Genomic DNA, 17,770 nt, shown 5'->3' on the forward strand with positions numbered 1-17,770 from the left:
GTGGAGGATGGGAAAGGCAGCGGAGCACAACAGACACTAGTATGGCAATATGTAAATCAATGGATGTGTAACTGATGTGATTCTGCAATCTGTGTATGGGGTGAAGGTGGGAGTTCATAACCCACTTGAATCAAAGTGTGGAATATGATATGTCAAGAAATTTGTAATGTTTTGAACAACCAACAATAAAAAATTAAAAAAAAAATAGATAAATAAAGATATTATATCCATCTACAAATATATATATATACACACACACACACACACACATATTTTTTTTTAAAGCTCCCATCATTATTAGCTTAAAATCTCCATTTCTTTAAGACTCAAAGCTACAGATGTGCCTCGATTTATGATAGGGTTACATCCCAATAAGCCCATTTTAAGTCAAAACTCTTGCAAGTCAGAAATATACTTAACACTTCAATAAACCCATCACAACACTAAAAATTTCCACCATAGCCTGCTGGGACCATCTGTACTAAGAAACCAAGAAAGCAGTGGAGTCAGAGAAGCTGGAGTAGGGTAAAACTAGGAACTTAGTGGTGCATACAATTTAAAAACTGTAACTAATTTTTATACCTGATCATTTACTTCCCCCCTGAAGGTCTGTAAAGACATACATAAAATCAGAAAAAAAAAAAAAAAAAAAAAAAACTAGCTGTCCTATGGCTGAGCAAGGTGCATGCTGTGCCACCAGGTGAAGGAGAAGCGGTTTCCAAGTTCATCTCCAACCCACAGGGTTCAAGGTATGTTGGGGCCTTTGAACTGACATCCTGCCCTTCAGGAACTGGCTTTTCCAGGATTGCTTTCTGCAAAAAGATGCCCTCAAGGGCTTCTCCCACCATGCCCAAGAAATGCCTGAAAACCTTAGTTGCAATCCTGGAAGACACAGTATTTCAAGTAAAAGAAAAAAAATGATATTTGTTTTCAAAATATATTGCCAGGCCCCAATTTACCTGTAGATCCTCATACTGTGTTTATAGAGGTTTGGGGTCTGAAATACTCATTTTTGTTTGATTATTATTATTTTTTAAATCAGGGATTGAACCCAGGGGCACTTAATCATTGAGCTAGAATTCCCAGTCCTTTTTAATTTTGAGACAGGGTCTCACTATGTTGCTCAGATCCTCACTAAGTTGCTAAGGCTGGCCCCGAACTTGCAATCCTCCTGTCTCAACCTACCCAGTCGCTGGGATTGCAGGTATGTGTGCCACCACCCAGTTGCAATACCATCTCTTTTGATAAGAAAAACAAATGGCAATTTTACCTTATTACACTCAGAGAATATTAACCTATGAGTTACTTAAAATGGAAATCTCCAAACTGATGCCCAATACTATCAATAGCACACTATTCAAACTACACATTCTGTCACTAATAACAACCTTTAGTTGATCCTGCAGACTTAGAGAAAACAGAAAAAGAAAAGAACTGAACTAAGAGAGTAAGGCTCAAAGTCAAGTTCGGGAGATCAGCCTATCCTGCCCCTGTAGGCTTCAGAACCTTCAAGTTTAATGTCCCTTTGAAAATGTTGCCAGGGAAAATCAGACATAACCCGTTCTGCTACTCCACATGTCTGTTTCCAGTTACAGTATATGATTATGCAAATCATTTTCTTAAAACTCTTAAGTTACATACTTAAATATAATTGCCAAAGTAGCAGTTCTCTCAGAATTTAAAAAGTAACTGCCCCCAAAATATTCCACATTGTCTTTGTAACCAGTTTTCAAAGACTTTGTAACCAAAGACTATTAACTAAGTTTCTATTTCTTATTCCTCTTGATTCCAAAATAATAATTGGGACAATACAGCTCTCAAATATGTGAAGGAAGATATTCATCACAAACTCCTGGGAGATACCACCAGAGTGACCCTAAAGAGGTCCCCAGGAGGCGCATGTTTATAATCCCAACAGCTCAGGAAGCTGAGGCAGGAGAACTGCAAATTCAAGGTCAGCCTCAGCAACTCAGCAAGGACCTGAACAACTTTTTGAGACCCTGTCTCAAAATAAAAAAATAAAAAGGGCTGGGGATGTGGCTCAGTGTTTGAGCACCCCTGGGTTCAATCTCTGGTATTTTTAAAAAAAAAATATCCAAGTATAAAGAAGTAAGGAATTGCCTGGTACAGTGGTTCAGAGGATATGAAATTCAAGGCCATCCTGGGCAACTTAGCAAGATCCAGTCTCAATAATAATAATATAAAAATATAAAATAAAAAGCATGGATTCATAATCCAATTCTAAGCCCTTGTAAAACCATTTTCTGGAAACTGAAAGACTAAAAGATAATATTTTCTACTTTGAAACTATTTTAATGTTTCATCACTATTGTATTATTGAAAGGAATTAGAACTCTACCTGCTCATTTCCTGTTTTTAGTATTACATTCAAATTTAAAACTAGAAATTCTAAAAAATGGCTCCTAATTAGATTATTTATTTATTTTGTGGCACTTGGGATTTAACCCAAGATGCGCTACTTTTAAACTAGATGTCCAGCTCTGTTTTATTTTGAGAGGGCGTCACTTAGTTGCCAACACATGCCTTTAACTTGCCATCCTCTTACACCAGTCTCTCAAAGTCACTGGTATTACAAGTGTGTGCCACTGTGTCAGGAGGTGCCTAACTTTAAAAGTATGGCGGCCTGAGGCTCAGTGATAGGGTTTTTGTTTATTTATTTGGTACCAGAAATTAAACCCAGCAGCACTGGCACTTAACCACTGATTCACATCCCCAGACATTTTTTATATTTTATTTGGAGATAGGGTCCTGCTGAGTTGCTGAGGTTGGCTTTTGAGCTCTTGATCCTCCTGTCCCAGCCTCCCAAGATGTTGGGATTACAGCCATGTGCCACTGCCTCTGGCCAATGGTAGAGCTCCTGCCTAGGAGGCTCAAATCTCAGAATACAGAAAAATAACTATACTTAGAAATCACCTTTGCCTTTAAGGGTAGTTTCAAACAGAAGTGAGAATCACCTGACTTTAATGTCTTCTTGCTACCTAAAAGAAATGTCACTTATTTTACACTCTTATTGTGTTCTTTCATATTGCTGATTTTTAAATATTTTGGTGCTGGGACTTGAACCCAAGACCTGTCACATGCTAAGCATGTGCTGTACCACTGGGCTACACTCCCAGCAGCTGCTTTTAAAAATGCTTTTTGAAAGCTTCTTTAGCATTACATTTCATAACATACCGGAGTCAGACTCTGGGCTTTCCCTTTTTTAAAAAGTAAAATTCTGAGAAAGCAACGTGTGATAAAGTGCAAGAAACCCAGAGCCAATTCTAAAGCAGCTGAGATTCCAGTCCTGTTTTGTTGTTTTTTTTTTTTTTTTTTTTGTCTTGTTGGTAGAGGTGGTAGTTGGGGGTTTTTGTTTGTTTTGGGGTGGGGGGTGGGTTACTGAAAATTGAACCCCAAGGCATTTAACCACTGAGCCGTTACAACCCCAGCCTTTTTTACTTTGAGGCAGGGTCTTACTAAATTGCTGAGGCCTCAGACTTAAGACCCTCCTTCCTCAGCCTCCCTAGTTATGGAATTACAAGTGTGTACCACTGAGCCCATCTCCAGCTTCTTAAAAATCACTCAACTCATTGTCTGATCTTCCTTGCTTTTTTCCCCCAGGACTGAGGACTGAACTCAGGGGAATGCACATGCTAGGCAAGCCCTCTGCCACTGAACTAAATCCCTAGCCCCTGGTTGTCTGATCATGAGCAAGTCATTTAAGTTCCCTGGAATTGTTTTCACATCTATTAAATAAGGTAGATGGATCTTCATCTACCTTAGCTAAGGACCCTTCCAGCCTACTATAGTATGCAAACACCTTTTCTTTACAACAATGCAGGACAGAGATTATGTGCTAGGCTTTGTACACAGGGCCTGGAGGAAGAGTTCCAGTTGGGTCATTCATAAATGAGTAGAGTCCCTGAACAGATTAATCAACCCATCCAAGCCCCATCAGAAAACACAAGGGAATTAAAATATATACCTAATCCAAGTGTGGTGGCACATGCTTGTAATCCCAGTAACTTGGAGGCTGAGGCAACAGGATCACAAGTTCAAAACTTGTCTCAGCAGCTAGGTGAGGCCTTAATTAAGCATCTTAGCAAAACCCTGTCTCAAAATTAAAAAGGGTGATTAAGTGCCCCTTGGTTTAGTCCCCAGTATCAAAACAAACCCAAACCAAACCTTTATAAGGTTTTTGTGATGCTAAGTAAGATAATGTGTGGAGTCATAAATATAATAATTCTAGAGTTTCTTATTCTCATTCTGTTCACACATTACTGACATTCAAAATAGATGGCCAAAGATCAGAGGTTGGGGGAGAAAGGGAATACATACATTATATTATTATTACTTTTTTTTTGTACCAGGGATTTAACCCAGGGGCACTTAACCACCAAGCCACAGCTTTTTTTAAAAAATATGTTTTATTAGAGAAAGGGTCTTGCTGAGTTGCTTAGGGCCTAAGTTGATGAGGCTGGGTTTGAACTCTCCATCCTCCTGTTTCAGCTCCCAACTCACTGGGATTATAGGAGTGAGCCACTGTACCCAGCAAGAAAGGGAATTCTCTGCCCACTAGCAATCATTGCCTTTCCTATGGTGACCAACCAAGACATTTTAGGATAAACTGCAATCTTCTTGGCTCCAGCTCAGCTTCCCACTTTTGTCTTTGCAAAGAGTGTGACAGGACTCTTCCTACTGGTGTTTGAGTTAAGGGAAAAATTCAGATTCAGGACCAAGATGGCACAAAACTAGCTGGATGAGATGGCCCACACCTGTGATCCCAGCAACTCTGGAGCCTGAGGCAGGAGGATGGCAAGTGCAAGGCCAGCTGGGAATTTGGGAAGATCCTGTCCCACAACAAACTTTTTGCTGGGGTTGTAGCTCAGTGGTAGAGCGCTTGCCTCGCATGCATGAGGCATTGGGTTCGATCCTCGGCACCACATAAAAAAAATAAATAAATATTTTGTAAAAAGCTTTTTCTTTAAAGGGCTAAGGTACAGCTTAGTGGTAGAGTGCTTATCTAGCATGCATGAGCCCCAGTACCTCAAAAAACAAACAAAAAAACGCTAGTACACTGGTAGTCACTTGTTATTGGGATTCTTGGTGGTTTATTTTTTCCTCTTCTACTTAAATGGTTACACACACACACACACACACACACAAAGCATATATTACTTGTGTGGCAAGCTAAAAACAAGACTCTAAAAACTAAACAAACCTGGCTACTCAGGAGGCAAAGCTAACAAGCCATGTTCTTCTATAACTCCTTGATAAAGAAAGAAAGGTGAGTGAAGGGGTCTACTGCCCAACCCTTCCATTAAGGAGGTCCTGATAAGTTCCAATGACCAGGACGGTGTCCAAACAGAATAAGAGAAAAAAACGGAGACTCCTCTGGTGGGTTGAAATGGCCAAAAGAAATTCAACACAGGGCTGGTTTCTTTTTTGTTTTTGTTTCTTTGTGTAGGGACTGGGAATGGAACTCAGGGCCTGGGGCACACTTGGCAAGGGCTCTACCACTGAAGTATGCTCCCAGCCCAAATTCTTTTTTTCCCCCCACATTTTTTTATTGGTGCATTATAATTGTACATAACGATGGGATTTGTTGTTACACACTCGACATGCACACAATATAGCAAGATAATTTGGCCAACATCCCTCCCCAGCACTTCCCCGCTCCCTGCCCTCCTCCCACACCCTGGGCCCTTTCCACTACTGACCCATGGCCCTCTGATTTTCTGGAGATCGCTGCCCCGCCCCCGACCTTTCTTTCCCCCTTTCCTCTGCAGCTTCCACATAAGAGAAAACAAACGACTCGACCTTCTGGGTTTGGCTTATTTTGCTAAACACAATGATGTCTACTTCCATCCATTTTTCTGTAAATGATATAATTTCGTTCTTCTTTATGGCTGAATGCAACTCCGCTGTGTGTGGACACCACGTTTTCTCGACCCCTTCATCTCCGACGGACGCCGCAGCAGGTTCGGCTGCAGTGCGCGCTCCCGGCCCCGGTTCTCAGAGCTTCCAGTGATCCCCGGCTCCAGCGGGAACAAAGGCTGCATTTCTAGAGCCCAGGTTGGCGCGCTTGTGGAGCGGGGCGAGGAAAACACCTACCTCCCGTCTCACCAGCTCGTCCCAGGGAGTGAGCTGCTGCAGGGGTCCCAGCACGCCCCCCTGCTGCACCCACTTCTGCAGAGATTCCGTGGGAAGGGCCCGAGAGGCACCCAAGGGACCCAGCCACTCAGGGCTTCCCCACGCTCCCCACCCCGGACGCCGGTGCAGTCAGAGCCGCCGCCTCCCCGCCCGGGCCGCTTCGGAGACCCGCGAGGCGTCGGTCGCCCCCGGAGGCCGCCGTCGCCATGGCAACAACCGCGGCGTCCCCGGCGGCCTGGCCTCCGCCGGCTGACCACAAGGTCCGCGCCGGGGAGGCTGTTGGGTGACCCGGCGGGCGGCCCTTGAGCGAGACAACTCCCGGGCCCGTGGGATTCCCGCCGCCCAGCCCCTCCCCGGGCCCTTCCGGTGGCCGTCGCCCTTTGACCCCGGAAGTGGGCGGGAGAGGAAACAGCTGGTGATGCTGGAACCAACATGGCCGCCCCTCGGCCCCTTGGCCCCTCGGGCTCCCGCCGTCTTCGGCTGGCCGCGGGCCTCCGGCTGCTCCCGGTCCTGGGGCTGCTGCAGCTGCTGGCCGGGCACGGCCTGGGCCGCGTCCACCACCTGGCACTCAAAGTAAGGGCGGGCCGGGAGGGCCGGGGCCACTCCCGGGCCGGGCAGCTCGGGCCCGCGGCCTCTGAGCGCGGGGCACCGGCTCCGGCCCGGCCCCGGGAGGGCGGGGGGCTGCGGGCCGTCGGGCCGGCGGGCTTCGCAGCGTCGGTGGGGCCGGGCCGCTCCGCCTCGCCCGCCGGGTCCCGGCTCTGTCCTCGCAGCCGGCCGGCCGCTCTCCTCACCCGCTTTACCTCGTCCCTGCTCCGCCGGCTCCGCCTCCGCGCCCCGGTGCCTGCGGGCCGGAGCCGCGCGGAACCAGCCCCGGTGTACCGGTTAGGTTCGGGGCGCGCACGGCGCCGAGCGACCGCAGCGAGCTTCTCCGGAGGAATGTCACTCCTCGTTCGAACTACTTACTCAGGAATCCTCCAAGTAGGGGGCCTGGCGCCTCTTCCCAGCTCCCGTCAGCCAGCTTCATGATGGGCCTGGGCTCTGGCCTTGGAAGGCACCGGTGAAAGTCCTCCAAGGCGGACACGCAACGACCCGGTGGTTCCACAGGTTAATTAATACACCTGGGGAATAGGAAAGAGCATCGTTATGACCCGAAGCCAGTGTACAGTTTTCTAAGAAGTTTGTGGGTTGCACCAAGTTCGTCTTGTAACCGTGACGCTGTATTTTGGGAATGCAGGCAGTTTAAAGAATCCAGATTTCAGATTTGAAAGCTTGGCCAGATCCATAAAAATTGCCTTGAATAAAATGGGTTTTAACCTCAGAAGGATGGTGGATCTTAGTTCCCTTTGAGAATCTGCTGAGAGCGGAGAAGTGCACGTTGAAATCTGGGCAAAACTTTGGTGGGCTGTCTGAGGCTTCATAATCCTGTCCCAGGTTTCCCACTCCAGGTTCAGAACACCCTGTCTTTAAAATTCTCTCTTAGTGGACGATATCTGGTCTTAGATGAAGTAGTGTCGTTGAGTTCATACAGTTTATAAGTTGGAGGCAAAACTAGCAGTAGGACACACTGGGACCTCACCTTCTAGCTCCCAGTCCAGTGCTCTTCTTTCTACATCTCTGGATTTAAAACACCAGGTGCCTGGCCTCATTGATATAGGAAAGTATTCCTGTAAATCGGTAGAAGCAAACTGAATTGGCTTAATTCTGGTGATTGATTTATCCCTGTAATGCTAAATTATTTAATGGTTTTATCTTTGTAACATGTTTCAAAAATAGTATTGTGCTCATTCTGTAATCAGTACTGGAATTTTGAATTTTCTCGTAAACATTCTAATTTCTTGTCCAAGGAAATGAAAATCACCTGAAGAGAACTTTTTGGAAGAGTATTAGATTGTCTTGTTTTGTTTGAAATTGAAATAGGAATCCCACTGGGACCTGGACTGACAAGAATAGCCTGAAGAGGTTACTGAATATCAGGAATATGCATTGATCTTTACAAACAAACAAACAAAAAAACCTTCTTATCACGGAGAATCTCAAGTACTCCAGCATGGGCAGAGTTGTGTAATCAGCTTCCATGTACCTGTCACCCAGCCTCAATAACCATCAACCAGTGGCTAATGCAGATATTCCTTCCCTTTGCAGTACTGCATAGAGCCCAGGGATGCTCTGCCACTGAGCTACACCTCCAAGCCTTTTTAATTTTTGTAGTGAGACCAGGTCTCATTAAGTTGCCCAGGCTAGCCTCAAACTGCTATCCTCCTCTCCCAGCCTCCTTAGTTGCTAGGATTGTAGGCATGTGCCACCATCGTCATTGTTGTGCAGCCCCCCCCAAGTGTATTTCCCTGTTCCCATTTTGTTTTTAATTAAAAAGGAATCTTTTCTTTTGTAATTCAGTCTTTATTTTCCAACATTCTTCTGGTTTTCTCAGTCTGCTGACATTCCTTCTCTTAAGACTTTTCTGTATTTCTTACTTTTGAAAACAACTTTATTATACTTATGCGTCAGGGGAGATACCCTGATTATGAAAGTGGTTCTCTCAGGGGAGGCTCATCCACTGGACTCTGGGTGTTCTGACCCCTACGATTTCCCCAAGTGTGGGAAACTTGATTATATGATTTGTCATATTCAGGGACTGCATTCATGCTCTCCCTGTTAAATAAATAATCAACTTTATTGAGGTGTAACTTAGATACTATAAAAGTCACCTATTTTAAGTGTATAATTCAGTGATTGTTATTAAATTTACCAACTTGTCCAGCTGTCAACCACTGTCCAGCCCCAGACCTCTCCAGAAGATCCCTGGTGCTGCCAGGTGCGGTGGTGCACACCTGTAATCCCAATGGCTTTGGAGGCTGAGAAGAATTTCAAGTTCAAAGCAACTTTAAGGCGCTAAGCAACTCAGTGAGATCTTGTCTCCAAATAAAATATAGGTCGAGTGCCCCTGAGTTCAATACCCGGTACCAAAAAAAAAAAGACGATCCCTTGTGTTGGTTAGCAGTTGATTCCCATTCTCACGTTGGCAGCTCCAGGCAACCACTAATCTTCTTTGTAGCTCTCTATATAATTTGCCTTTTATGGGTATTTCATAAAAATGGAATCACAGTAAGTGGTCTTTTCTTCTGGACTTCTTACTTAGATGTTTGAGGTTCATCCATGGTGTACCGTGTACCATAATTTGTTTCTGTTTATTGAATGTGATTCCTTTGTACAGGTAAATCACCTGTTGCTTAGCACTTGCCAATTGATGGCATCTGGGTTGTTTCCACTTTTTGGCGGTTATGATTAATGCTGCTACAAACACTCATGCAAATCTTCAGGGGCTGTATATTTTCATTTCTCTTAGATGATACCCTGGAGTGGAGTAGAATTGTTGGGTCATATGAAAGATTTATGCTTTTTGAGCAACGGCCAAACTGTTTCCTAAAGCTAGTAGTAGGACACACTGCTAGCCAGTTTAGCACTGTTTCTACATTTCTAGAGTTAAAACACCAGGTGCTTGGTATCACTGGTAAATATTAAGCTAGTCTATCAGTTTGCTTCTACCAGCGATTTATGAGGGTCCCCTTTCTCTACATTGTTGGAAGCATTTGTCATTGTCTTCCCATATTATTTTAGAGCAAGGCAAAGGGATCATATTATTTCATCTGTAAATATTTCAGGTGTACCTATAAAAATAAGGGCTCTTTTAAAAACAGCTACAAAGCTATTATACAACAACAAGAAGAAATAATCCTTAATATCAATGTCAAATCAGGTTCAAATTTCCATTGGTTATAAATGGCTTAATTTTTTTAAACCAGGATCTAAATAGCATTTATTGTGATAGGTTAATTTGTCTTTTAATACTTTTAAATAAAAGATTTCACTTCTTCTGGCCCCCAATACTAGATTTTGCTGATTGTTTTTTTGTAGTATGGTTTAGCACAGTGGTTGCTGGTGTGTGTGTGTGTTGCTAGGGATTGAGCTCATGGCTCCCTGTATACTAGGAACGGGCATGTACCTGGTGGTATAGTTTAACACGTCCACTTCTCCTTTGTATTTTTGTAAGTTGGTAACTGGATCCAGAGGCTAGGATGTTCAAATTTGATGCTTTTGCACGCCTGCTTCCTCGGTTGTGTTGTGTTCTTCCACTGGGAGACAGAGTGTCTTTTTGCAATGTGGCTCTTCTGGATGCCTAGTGCTTACATCTCTTTGTTCATCATGTGAACCTTTTATTGGTACTGGGGATTGAGTCCAGGGGTACTGTACCAATGAGCTATATTTCCAGCCCTTTTTATTTTTTATTTTGAGACAAGGTCTTAAAGTTGCTCAGCTGCCCTTGAACTTGTGATCCTCCTGCCTCAGTCTCCTGAGTTGCTGGGATTATAGGTATATGCCATTGTGCCTGGCTTGAATGAAGTTTTTATATTGTGTTTAAAAATACAAAATAACAGAGCCAGGCGTGGTGGCATATGCCCAATCCCAGTAGCTCAGGAGGCTAAGGCAGAAGGATTGTGAGTTCAAAACCAGCCTTAGCAACTTAGCAAAGCCCTAAGCAACTCAGCAAAACCCTGTTTCTAAATAAAATATATAAAATGGGCTGGCGATGTGGCTCAGTGGTTTAGCACCTCTGGGTTCAATTCTCAGTACCAAAAATTAACAATAACCATGCATGATGGCAGGCATATGTAGTCCCAGCTACTTGGGAGACTGAGGCAGGAGGACCACTTGAATCCAAGGGTTCATGGCTAGCCAGGGCAATATACTGATATCCTGCCTCAAAGGGAAAAAAGTATGAATTTGGGCTGGTGGTAGAGGGCTTGTCTGACCTGCATAGGCCTGTGATTGACGCCCAGCATTGCAAAAAGAAAAAATTCTTGTCCGTAGCTCTTTACTAGTATTTTTCAAATGAGTTGTGATCCATTAAATGATTATGAGATCATCTTATGATCACAACTCACTTACAAAAGGAAAAGGAGGTGCTGGAATATGTAGTTCGGTGGTAGAGCATATGCTTAGCTTGTGAAGGCCCTGGGTTCCACCCTCAGCACCCGTAAAAATAGTATAAAAATACAAAATATTTAATAATTTTATAACTAGTAAGTGTAGATTTTGAGAGCTACTGTACATGAGACAGTAGCTAGGGAGTATCTTGCTGCAGGTGCAATGGTTCAGCCTGTAATCTCCGCTATTTGGGAGGGTGAGGCGAGAACATTTTGTATGTTTGAGGCCAGCCTGGGCAATTTGTCAAGACTCCATCTCAAAAAATTTTAAAAAGGGGACATGGAGTTGTGACTCAGGTAGCACGCTGTGGGAGAGATTACATTGCTAGATGTTGGTGCCACCACCCAATAGACTGAAATGGAAGATGAGGCATTAATGTGACTTAAGGGTTGGGAGGGGAACAAGAGCATGATATATATTTATCTCTCCCCACCCACTATTCACATTCCTGGGGAAGGATTAAGTTGGAGGATATGATTATCTAAGGCATATTTTGCAGGATGTGAAGGTCCCTGTATAATCACCCATTAACAACTGATTATTCCTTTCCTTACAGGAGACCAACAGCATGAGGCTCTGTGGTCAGGCTTCAGCATTCTACCTTTTAATTAATTGCTGGGCAACAGATTTCCATTTTGTTTGAACTTGGATAATGCAAATTTATGGGTCCTTTTCATTTTTTCTACCTACCTTTATGCACCTATGTGTGGTAATCTATAGCACTTTGAAGATTATTTTAATACCAATACTTAGTCGTACTTGAGTTAGACTCCTGACCACAGTATGTCTTCAAATGATCTTTTCTACAGATGTTACAGACTCTTAAGTACAAATCTCTATTAAGTGTCTGTTCTTTGGCAGGTATATAAACATGGAACATACCTTTTTCAGTGACTGCTGTTGGGTGACATGTATGCCAGTTTGTTTCCTGAGAATATTAGTGTAATCAAATATTTGATTGCTGGGGATTCTTAATAGTTCTTCCATCTGTGTGTTGTGACCCATGCCCATTACCCAGGTACTCAGGAGGCTGAGGCAGGAGCCTCAGCCTCACAAATTCAAGGCCAGCCTGGGCAACTTAGTGAGACCCTATCTCAAAATAAGGAAAAAAAAGGACCAAGGGTGCAGCTCAGTGGTAGAACACTTGCCTGGCATGTGCAGGGCCGTGGGTTCCATCCCCAGCACCAGAGAGAAAAAGAAAAGAAAAACACGCACACGCAGGCCCTCAGCTGCGCTCTTCAGCCTCACCACCTTTCGCACTTGCTGTGTCTTTGTAGACTTTCCCGCACACCCTTAATGATCTTTATATACACATCCCTCACATGTAAGCCTTTCTTTTTCCCTTTTTGGCATAATCATGCTTTATAAAATAAGTAAGTAAGTTATATGAGGAGCTCTTCAGTGATTCCTAAGCCAAAGCATGGCCCTACTGGCCTGTTGCAGTCCCTAACCTGCAGGCCAGGTTCCACTTCAGGGCGATACTTTCTGGTGCCACCTGAGTCCCATGCTGCTCTCAGTCTCCGCCCAGAGACACGTCTCAGTGAAGCTTCCTGGGACTGCCCTAGTTGAGTGGCAGTGTCCTAGGCCCCTTCACTGCTTTATTTCTCTGCAGCACTAGTCACTGACTTATGTGCCATGCCTCTTCCCTGCTCCTTCGTTACCTGCCTGTCCCTGGGGTTCAGGCTCAGCCACACAGGGATTTTTGTTCATTTTTTTACTGCCCCATTCTTAAAATCAGAGCTGTGCCTGTAGGTGCTCAGCAAATGCTTGTTGGATTAGTTACTGTATTTTTCATTTATTATCCTTTGTATGTTTAAGAAATGTTAGTACATGTGGGCCTACTTCCTTCTTTTTAACCCTCCATTGTAAGGGGGACTGATGATTGGGTTGTGGATGGAAGTTTATACCCCATGCTTATTGCTTGGTTTAGCTGTTATAAATAGCTGCTGTGAATATCCTTTAACATGTATCTTTATCTATTAGCATTGGTATTTCTGGGTGGAATAAAACAGTCCTTACATATGGGTGCTGTGACCCAGGCCTATAAACCTAGGTACTCAGGAGGCTGAGGAGGGAGCATAACAAATTCAAGGCCAGCCTGAGTGTTGGATTACTCTTTGTGGGGGTGGGCAGCACCAGGGATTGAACGCAGAGCCTTGTGCATGCTAAGCAGGCACCTTACCATTTTGCTACATCCCCAGCCCTGAGTTTAATTCCCACTACTGAAAAAAGAAAGAATATACTTCACACTGTATATTGTGTGTATGTATTCTGAAATCCTAATAAATCATTTGTGGTGGCAGTAATAAAGTTGCATGCAAAAAAAAAAAAAAAAAAAAAAAAACCACAGGAAGCTAGACACAGTGGCATACACCATGGCAAAGCACCCCTGGGCTCAATCCCCAATACAAAACAAAAAGCGGTGTGGGGGGGGGGAGGTTGTGGCTCAGTGGTAGAGTGCTTGTCTAGCATGCATGAGGCACTGGGTTCAATCCCTGGCACCACATAAAAATAAAAAAAATAAAAATAAAGGTATTGTGTCCATCTATAACTAAAAAATTTTTGAAAAATTAAAAAAAATACAGAAAGAAGAGGAGAGGAAAAATTGCATGCATAATGAAGGCCTAAATCTGCACTATTTCTTTATTTGGTACTAGGGATGGAACCCGGCTGACACATGCTAGGCAAGCAACCTGCCTTTGAGCCACATCCCAGTACTATATTTTATGTTCTTTTTGCAATCTTGACTTCTCATGGATGAGCAGCTTTAATAACTTGATAAGCAGCTTGCTATAATTAAGAATAGTTTATGAGCCGAGTATGGTGGCATACGCCTGTGATCCCAGCGACTCAGGAGGCTGAAGCAGGAGGATCGTGAGTTCAAAGCCAGCTTCAACAAATTATCAAGGCCCTGAGCATCTCGGCAATGACCCTGTCTCTGAATAAAATATAAAAAGGGCTGGGCATGTGGCTCAGAGGGGGACTTAACAACAACAGATAGTTTATGATACTGTTATTTTTAAAGCCCTTATCACAGATACACACAGAAATATTGATAGATGAGGTGATAGGATATATGAGGTTTGCATCTCAGTAGTTAAGCATTTGGGGGTGGGGAAGAGTGTGAGGAACAGAATTGACTGAGTTGGTGTTTCAACTTCTGTATAATGAAAAAAGTTCAAAGCAAAACAAAAGACATACTGTTTATTTGGTTATAAAAAGTATGCGGTGGTTAAAATCACAAGTTTTGAGTTTAAATTGAACTAGAATACTGCTTTTGCCACCTAGTAGCCTTGTGATTTTAAGCAGGTTTTACTTCTCTGAGCCTCTGTTTCCTCATCTGTAAAATGAGCATAAGAAGCTGCCCTGCAGAGTTTAGGAGGAGTGTATGTGATGGGCAGGGCTTGTGAGCGCAGTCCCAGGTGCAGCGTGAGGTGCTGGCAGTCCTGATCTTGGGGAAGCACAGACTGCCTGGTGCCTCAGTGCTAATGGAAGTGACAGGTGGATGTTGAGATGTGACTCAGTAGTCCCATGGCACTTTGACAAGTCCTTGTTTGTGCTTTCTCTTGCTTTGGTTCATGCATTCAGGGAACTGATACTGCTGCCACTTGCAGGAGGGTATCTGATGTCTGTGTTTTGCTGTATTTCTGGCTTGACCCAGGACCTGGCACATGCTAGGCAAGTGCTGTGCCACCGAGCTCCACCCCAGCGCTCTAGGAGAGCATTTGGAAGGAGAGGTGGGAGTACGGAGGATCCTGCCTCCCCTGATGCTGCCCGAGTGACTGCACACAGGTTCTAGAGTGCCCAGCTGCTGGCCTCCCTATAGGGAAAGGAAAGATTTCCCTGTTCCTAGTGGCTGTTGGAGATTCCTAGATGAATATTCCTAGGGACCGAGTATTTTTCACCTCTTGGTCCTCTGCCCTTGTGGTATTCTATAAGTCTTTGTTTATTTACATTGAATTGAATCAAATATAGTTGGTTGAAGGGATGTTTTCTGTTATTTCTGTGTTGCTGGGGATGACACCCAGGGCCTTGAGCATGCCAGGCAGGTACCCCACCTTGATCCACACCCTGCCTAAATGAGTGATGGAATGTGTACCCTTCCTGATCACTTCTGTCTCGAGGCTTCTTGGTGTTTGGGTTGTCTGGTAAGGCACAGTTTACAAGGTCCTTTCCATTCCTACTTTATTGGATGTGATGGCATGATGACTTAACATGGAGGTGTTAGATTATACAAAGATCATGCAGATATTATTAGTAATGATAATACTTTCTGTAAAAATAGCATTTGAGGGCTGGGGTTGTGGCTCAGTGGTAGAGCGTGCCCCTAGGTGCTGGGTTCGATCCTCAGCACCACATAAAAATAAATAAATAAAATAAAGGTATTGTGTCCAACTACAACTAAAAAAATTTTAAAAAATAGATAAATAAAAATAGCATTTGATGTTTTTCCAATTATAATTCACATGAACATTGTTAGAGATTTTGAAAATATAGAAAAGTATAAAGAAAAATTATTACCCATGATTCCACTGGCCCCAACCATTTCATAGTTCAGTAGTGAATTTCTTTCACGTTTTTTATAAATAAATAAATGCTTATCTTTTTGTTTATAGTTTAGATTTTTTTTTTTTTGGTAGTGGGGATTAAACCCAGGGTGCTCTATATGGAACTGTATTTCCACTCCTTTTATTTTATCATTTTGGGATGGAGTTTTACTAAGTTGCCCAGGCTGGCCTTGAATAGCCTCCTGAGTAGCTGTGACTACGTCTGGCTTCTGTTCTTTGCATTTAATGATACTGTCTCAATGTCTTTCCCATGTTGGGAGACAGTAGTTTGAAAATAACTTGCATATCATACCTGTGTTGAAATCTTCGCCTTACCTCTTCCATAATTTGCATTGTCTTGGGTGTCGTTTCTCCTCCAAGTGAGTGTTATCCAGATCACAGGGTACTGTTAGTCCTGTGGGTTGAGTGAGGGCCAGAATATAGGTTGAGCCCTTGGCCGTAATCCAGCTCTTGGAAAGTGCAGAAACTAGGAGTAGTGATGCCATGATGATTGTGTGAAATATGAATCAAAAAATATGTTTTTTAATGGCATTGTGTCCTCAAATGATAAAATAAGAATAAGAAACAAGAAGAAATGAATGTACTATTTATGTGGACAAAAACTTGCTGTAACTGCTGAAATATTTTCTCAAAAACAACTAGAAAGCATGCATTCTGGAGACTCAAATGGGTGTAAAAGTCCTTACCAGGCTTCTGTTCTACTGCAGAGCATCTGTATGCTGGATAAGTTAGAAAGCATGGTTCTAGAATTTAAATTTGAGCATAGTGTACATGCTATAAATTACTCATTTTAAGTGGGCAGCACAGTGCATTTTCATGGTGTAAACACACCCTGCTCAGCCCGCAGGGAACAGTTACCAGGGACCTCCAGAAGCTCCTTAAACCTGCCTCCCCCAGTGGCTAGAAAGTTCTGTTCTCTGGGGAGTGACCCTGTCACACCTCCCAAGCCTGCATTTGCAGTTGTCCTGTGGACGAGGCTTGTCCACCCAGTGTCATGCCTGCAGTCCATCCCTTGCTTCTCCTCGTCTCTGCAGCTCAGCTCCGCTGGGGATTCTGCCACAGAATCAGGCCCTGATGTACTCAGGCGGTCCACATATTAAGTTGAATTAATTTCTTTCCTGTGCTTGTAGGATGGTAGTAGACCTGTACTGTCCTTGGAAAAGTTGAGAAAATAGTCACTCCGATTATTTTTTGTAGGGCTTAATTCTCTCAAAATCCTGAGAAAGGCCATGAGATAGCTTTTCTGGTTTCTTCCATTTAGCAGTTCTGAATTGCTGACTTGTGTCATCTTGCCTGGCTTTTCTCATTCTTGGTGAGAGTACAGGTTTACTTCTAGCTACTCCATCCCACTGGGAAGTCAAAGTCCTGCAAACAGACTTTAAATGCAAAGCTGAGCTCCTAAGAAAATAAGGGGAATTCAGGGGCCTTTGAAACCCAGCAGGTTAAGACAGGGAAGCTGGGGCTGCAGCACACATTGCAGAAACCTGGACCCCAGAGCCTTGAATTCTGAAACTGGCTGAGAGCAAATGGGCCGAAGCCTTAGACCTGAACAGGGAGGGGAACAGGACCTATGTCCCTCTTCTCCTTAACCCAGAAGCCAAGACTCTCAAAAGCAACGACTACTGGGCTCGGGAATTTAGCCTTCTCAGAGCAGTGAAGTGTGGGGGGTACTCTGGGGACGGTGGGGGGTGCAGTTGGTTTCTGCTGAAGAGCTAGCCTACGGCCTTTCTTCACAGGCCTCTGGTGTTTGAGTGGGACTGCCTGTGCCACCTAGGAGATGCCCAGTCTGGAAATGAGTAATGACTACTTATGCAGACAAGCTGAAGACGTACTGAGGGTGTTGCACCCTGGGCAAATGATCCTCAGTGATTTTACAAAACAGAAGGTGTCTTGGTGGAGCCCAGCTATAGGAGTATTTTTAATACCATTGTCTGCTGTCTTTGGGGTGTACTGGTTTGGTTGAGACTGCAGTCATAACAGTGAGGCAGAGTCAGGCAGGGACAGACACCTACTGTGTGGCGCCATTTCAGCAGAGCTTAGGGTTTTCCCTGAACCCAGAGATTGCT

At 44.0% G+C, this 17,770-nt stretch overlaps 1 protein-coding gene and 1 non-coding gene across 2 annotated transcripts in view; both read left to right on the forward strand.

Moving 5' to 3' along the window:
- The first annotated feature begins 6,557 nt into the window (after positions 1-6,557).
- The window catches only part of Gpr107 (G protein-coupled receptor 107), a 68,731-nt gene continuing 57,518 nt past the window's right edge, over positions 6,558-17,770 (forward strand). The window contains exon 1 of the mRNA XM_027942839.2: positions 6,558-6,726. Within this exon, the coding sequence (XP_027798640.1) occupies positions 6,586-6,726 (141 nt within the window). The 5' untranslated portion in view covers positions 6,558-6,585. The remainder of the gene's footprint in view (positions 6,727-17,770) is intronic.
- On the forward strand, positions 8,644-8,806 carry LOC114100940 (U1 spliceosomal RNA). Its single transcript, XR_003584175.2, has one exon. It is a non-coding gene; the product is annotated as a U1 spliceosomal RNA (small nuclear RNA).

This window comes from Marmota flaviventris, chromosome 13, assembly GCF_047511675.1.
Source record: "Marmota flaviventris isolate mMarFla1 chromosome 13, mMarFla1.hap1, whole genome shotgun sequence".
Classification (NCBI taxonomy): Eukaryota; Metazoa; Chordata; class Mammalia; order Rodentia; family Sciuridae; genus Marmota; species Marmota flaviventris.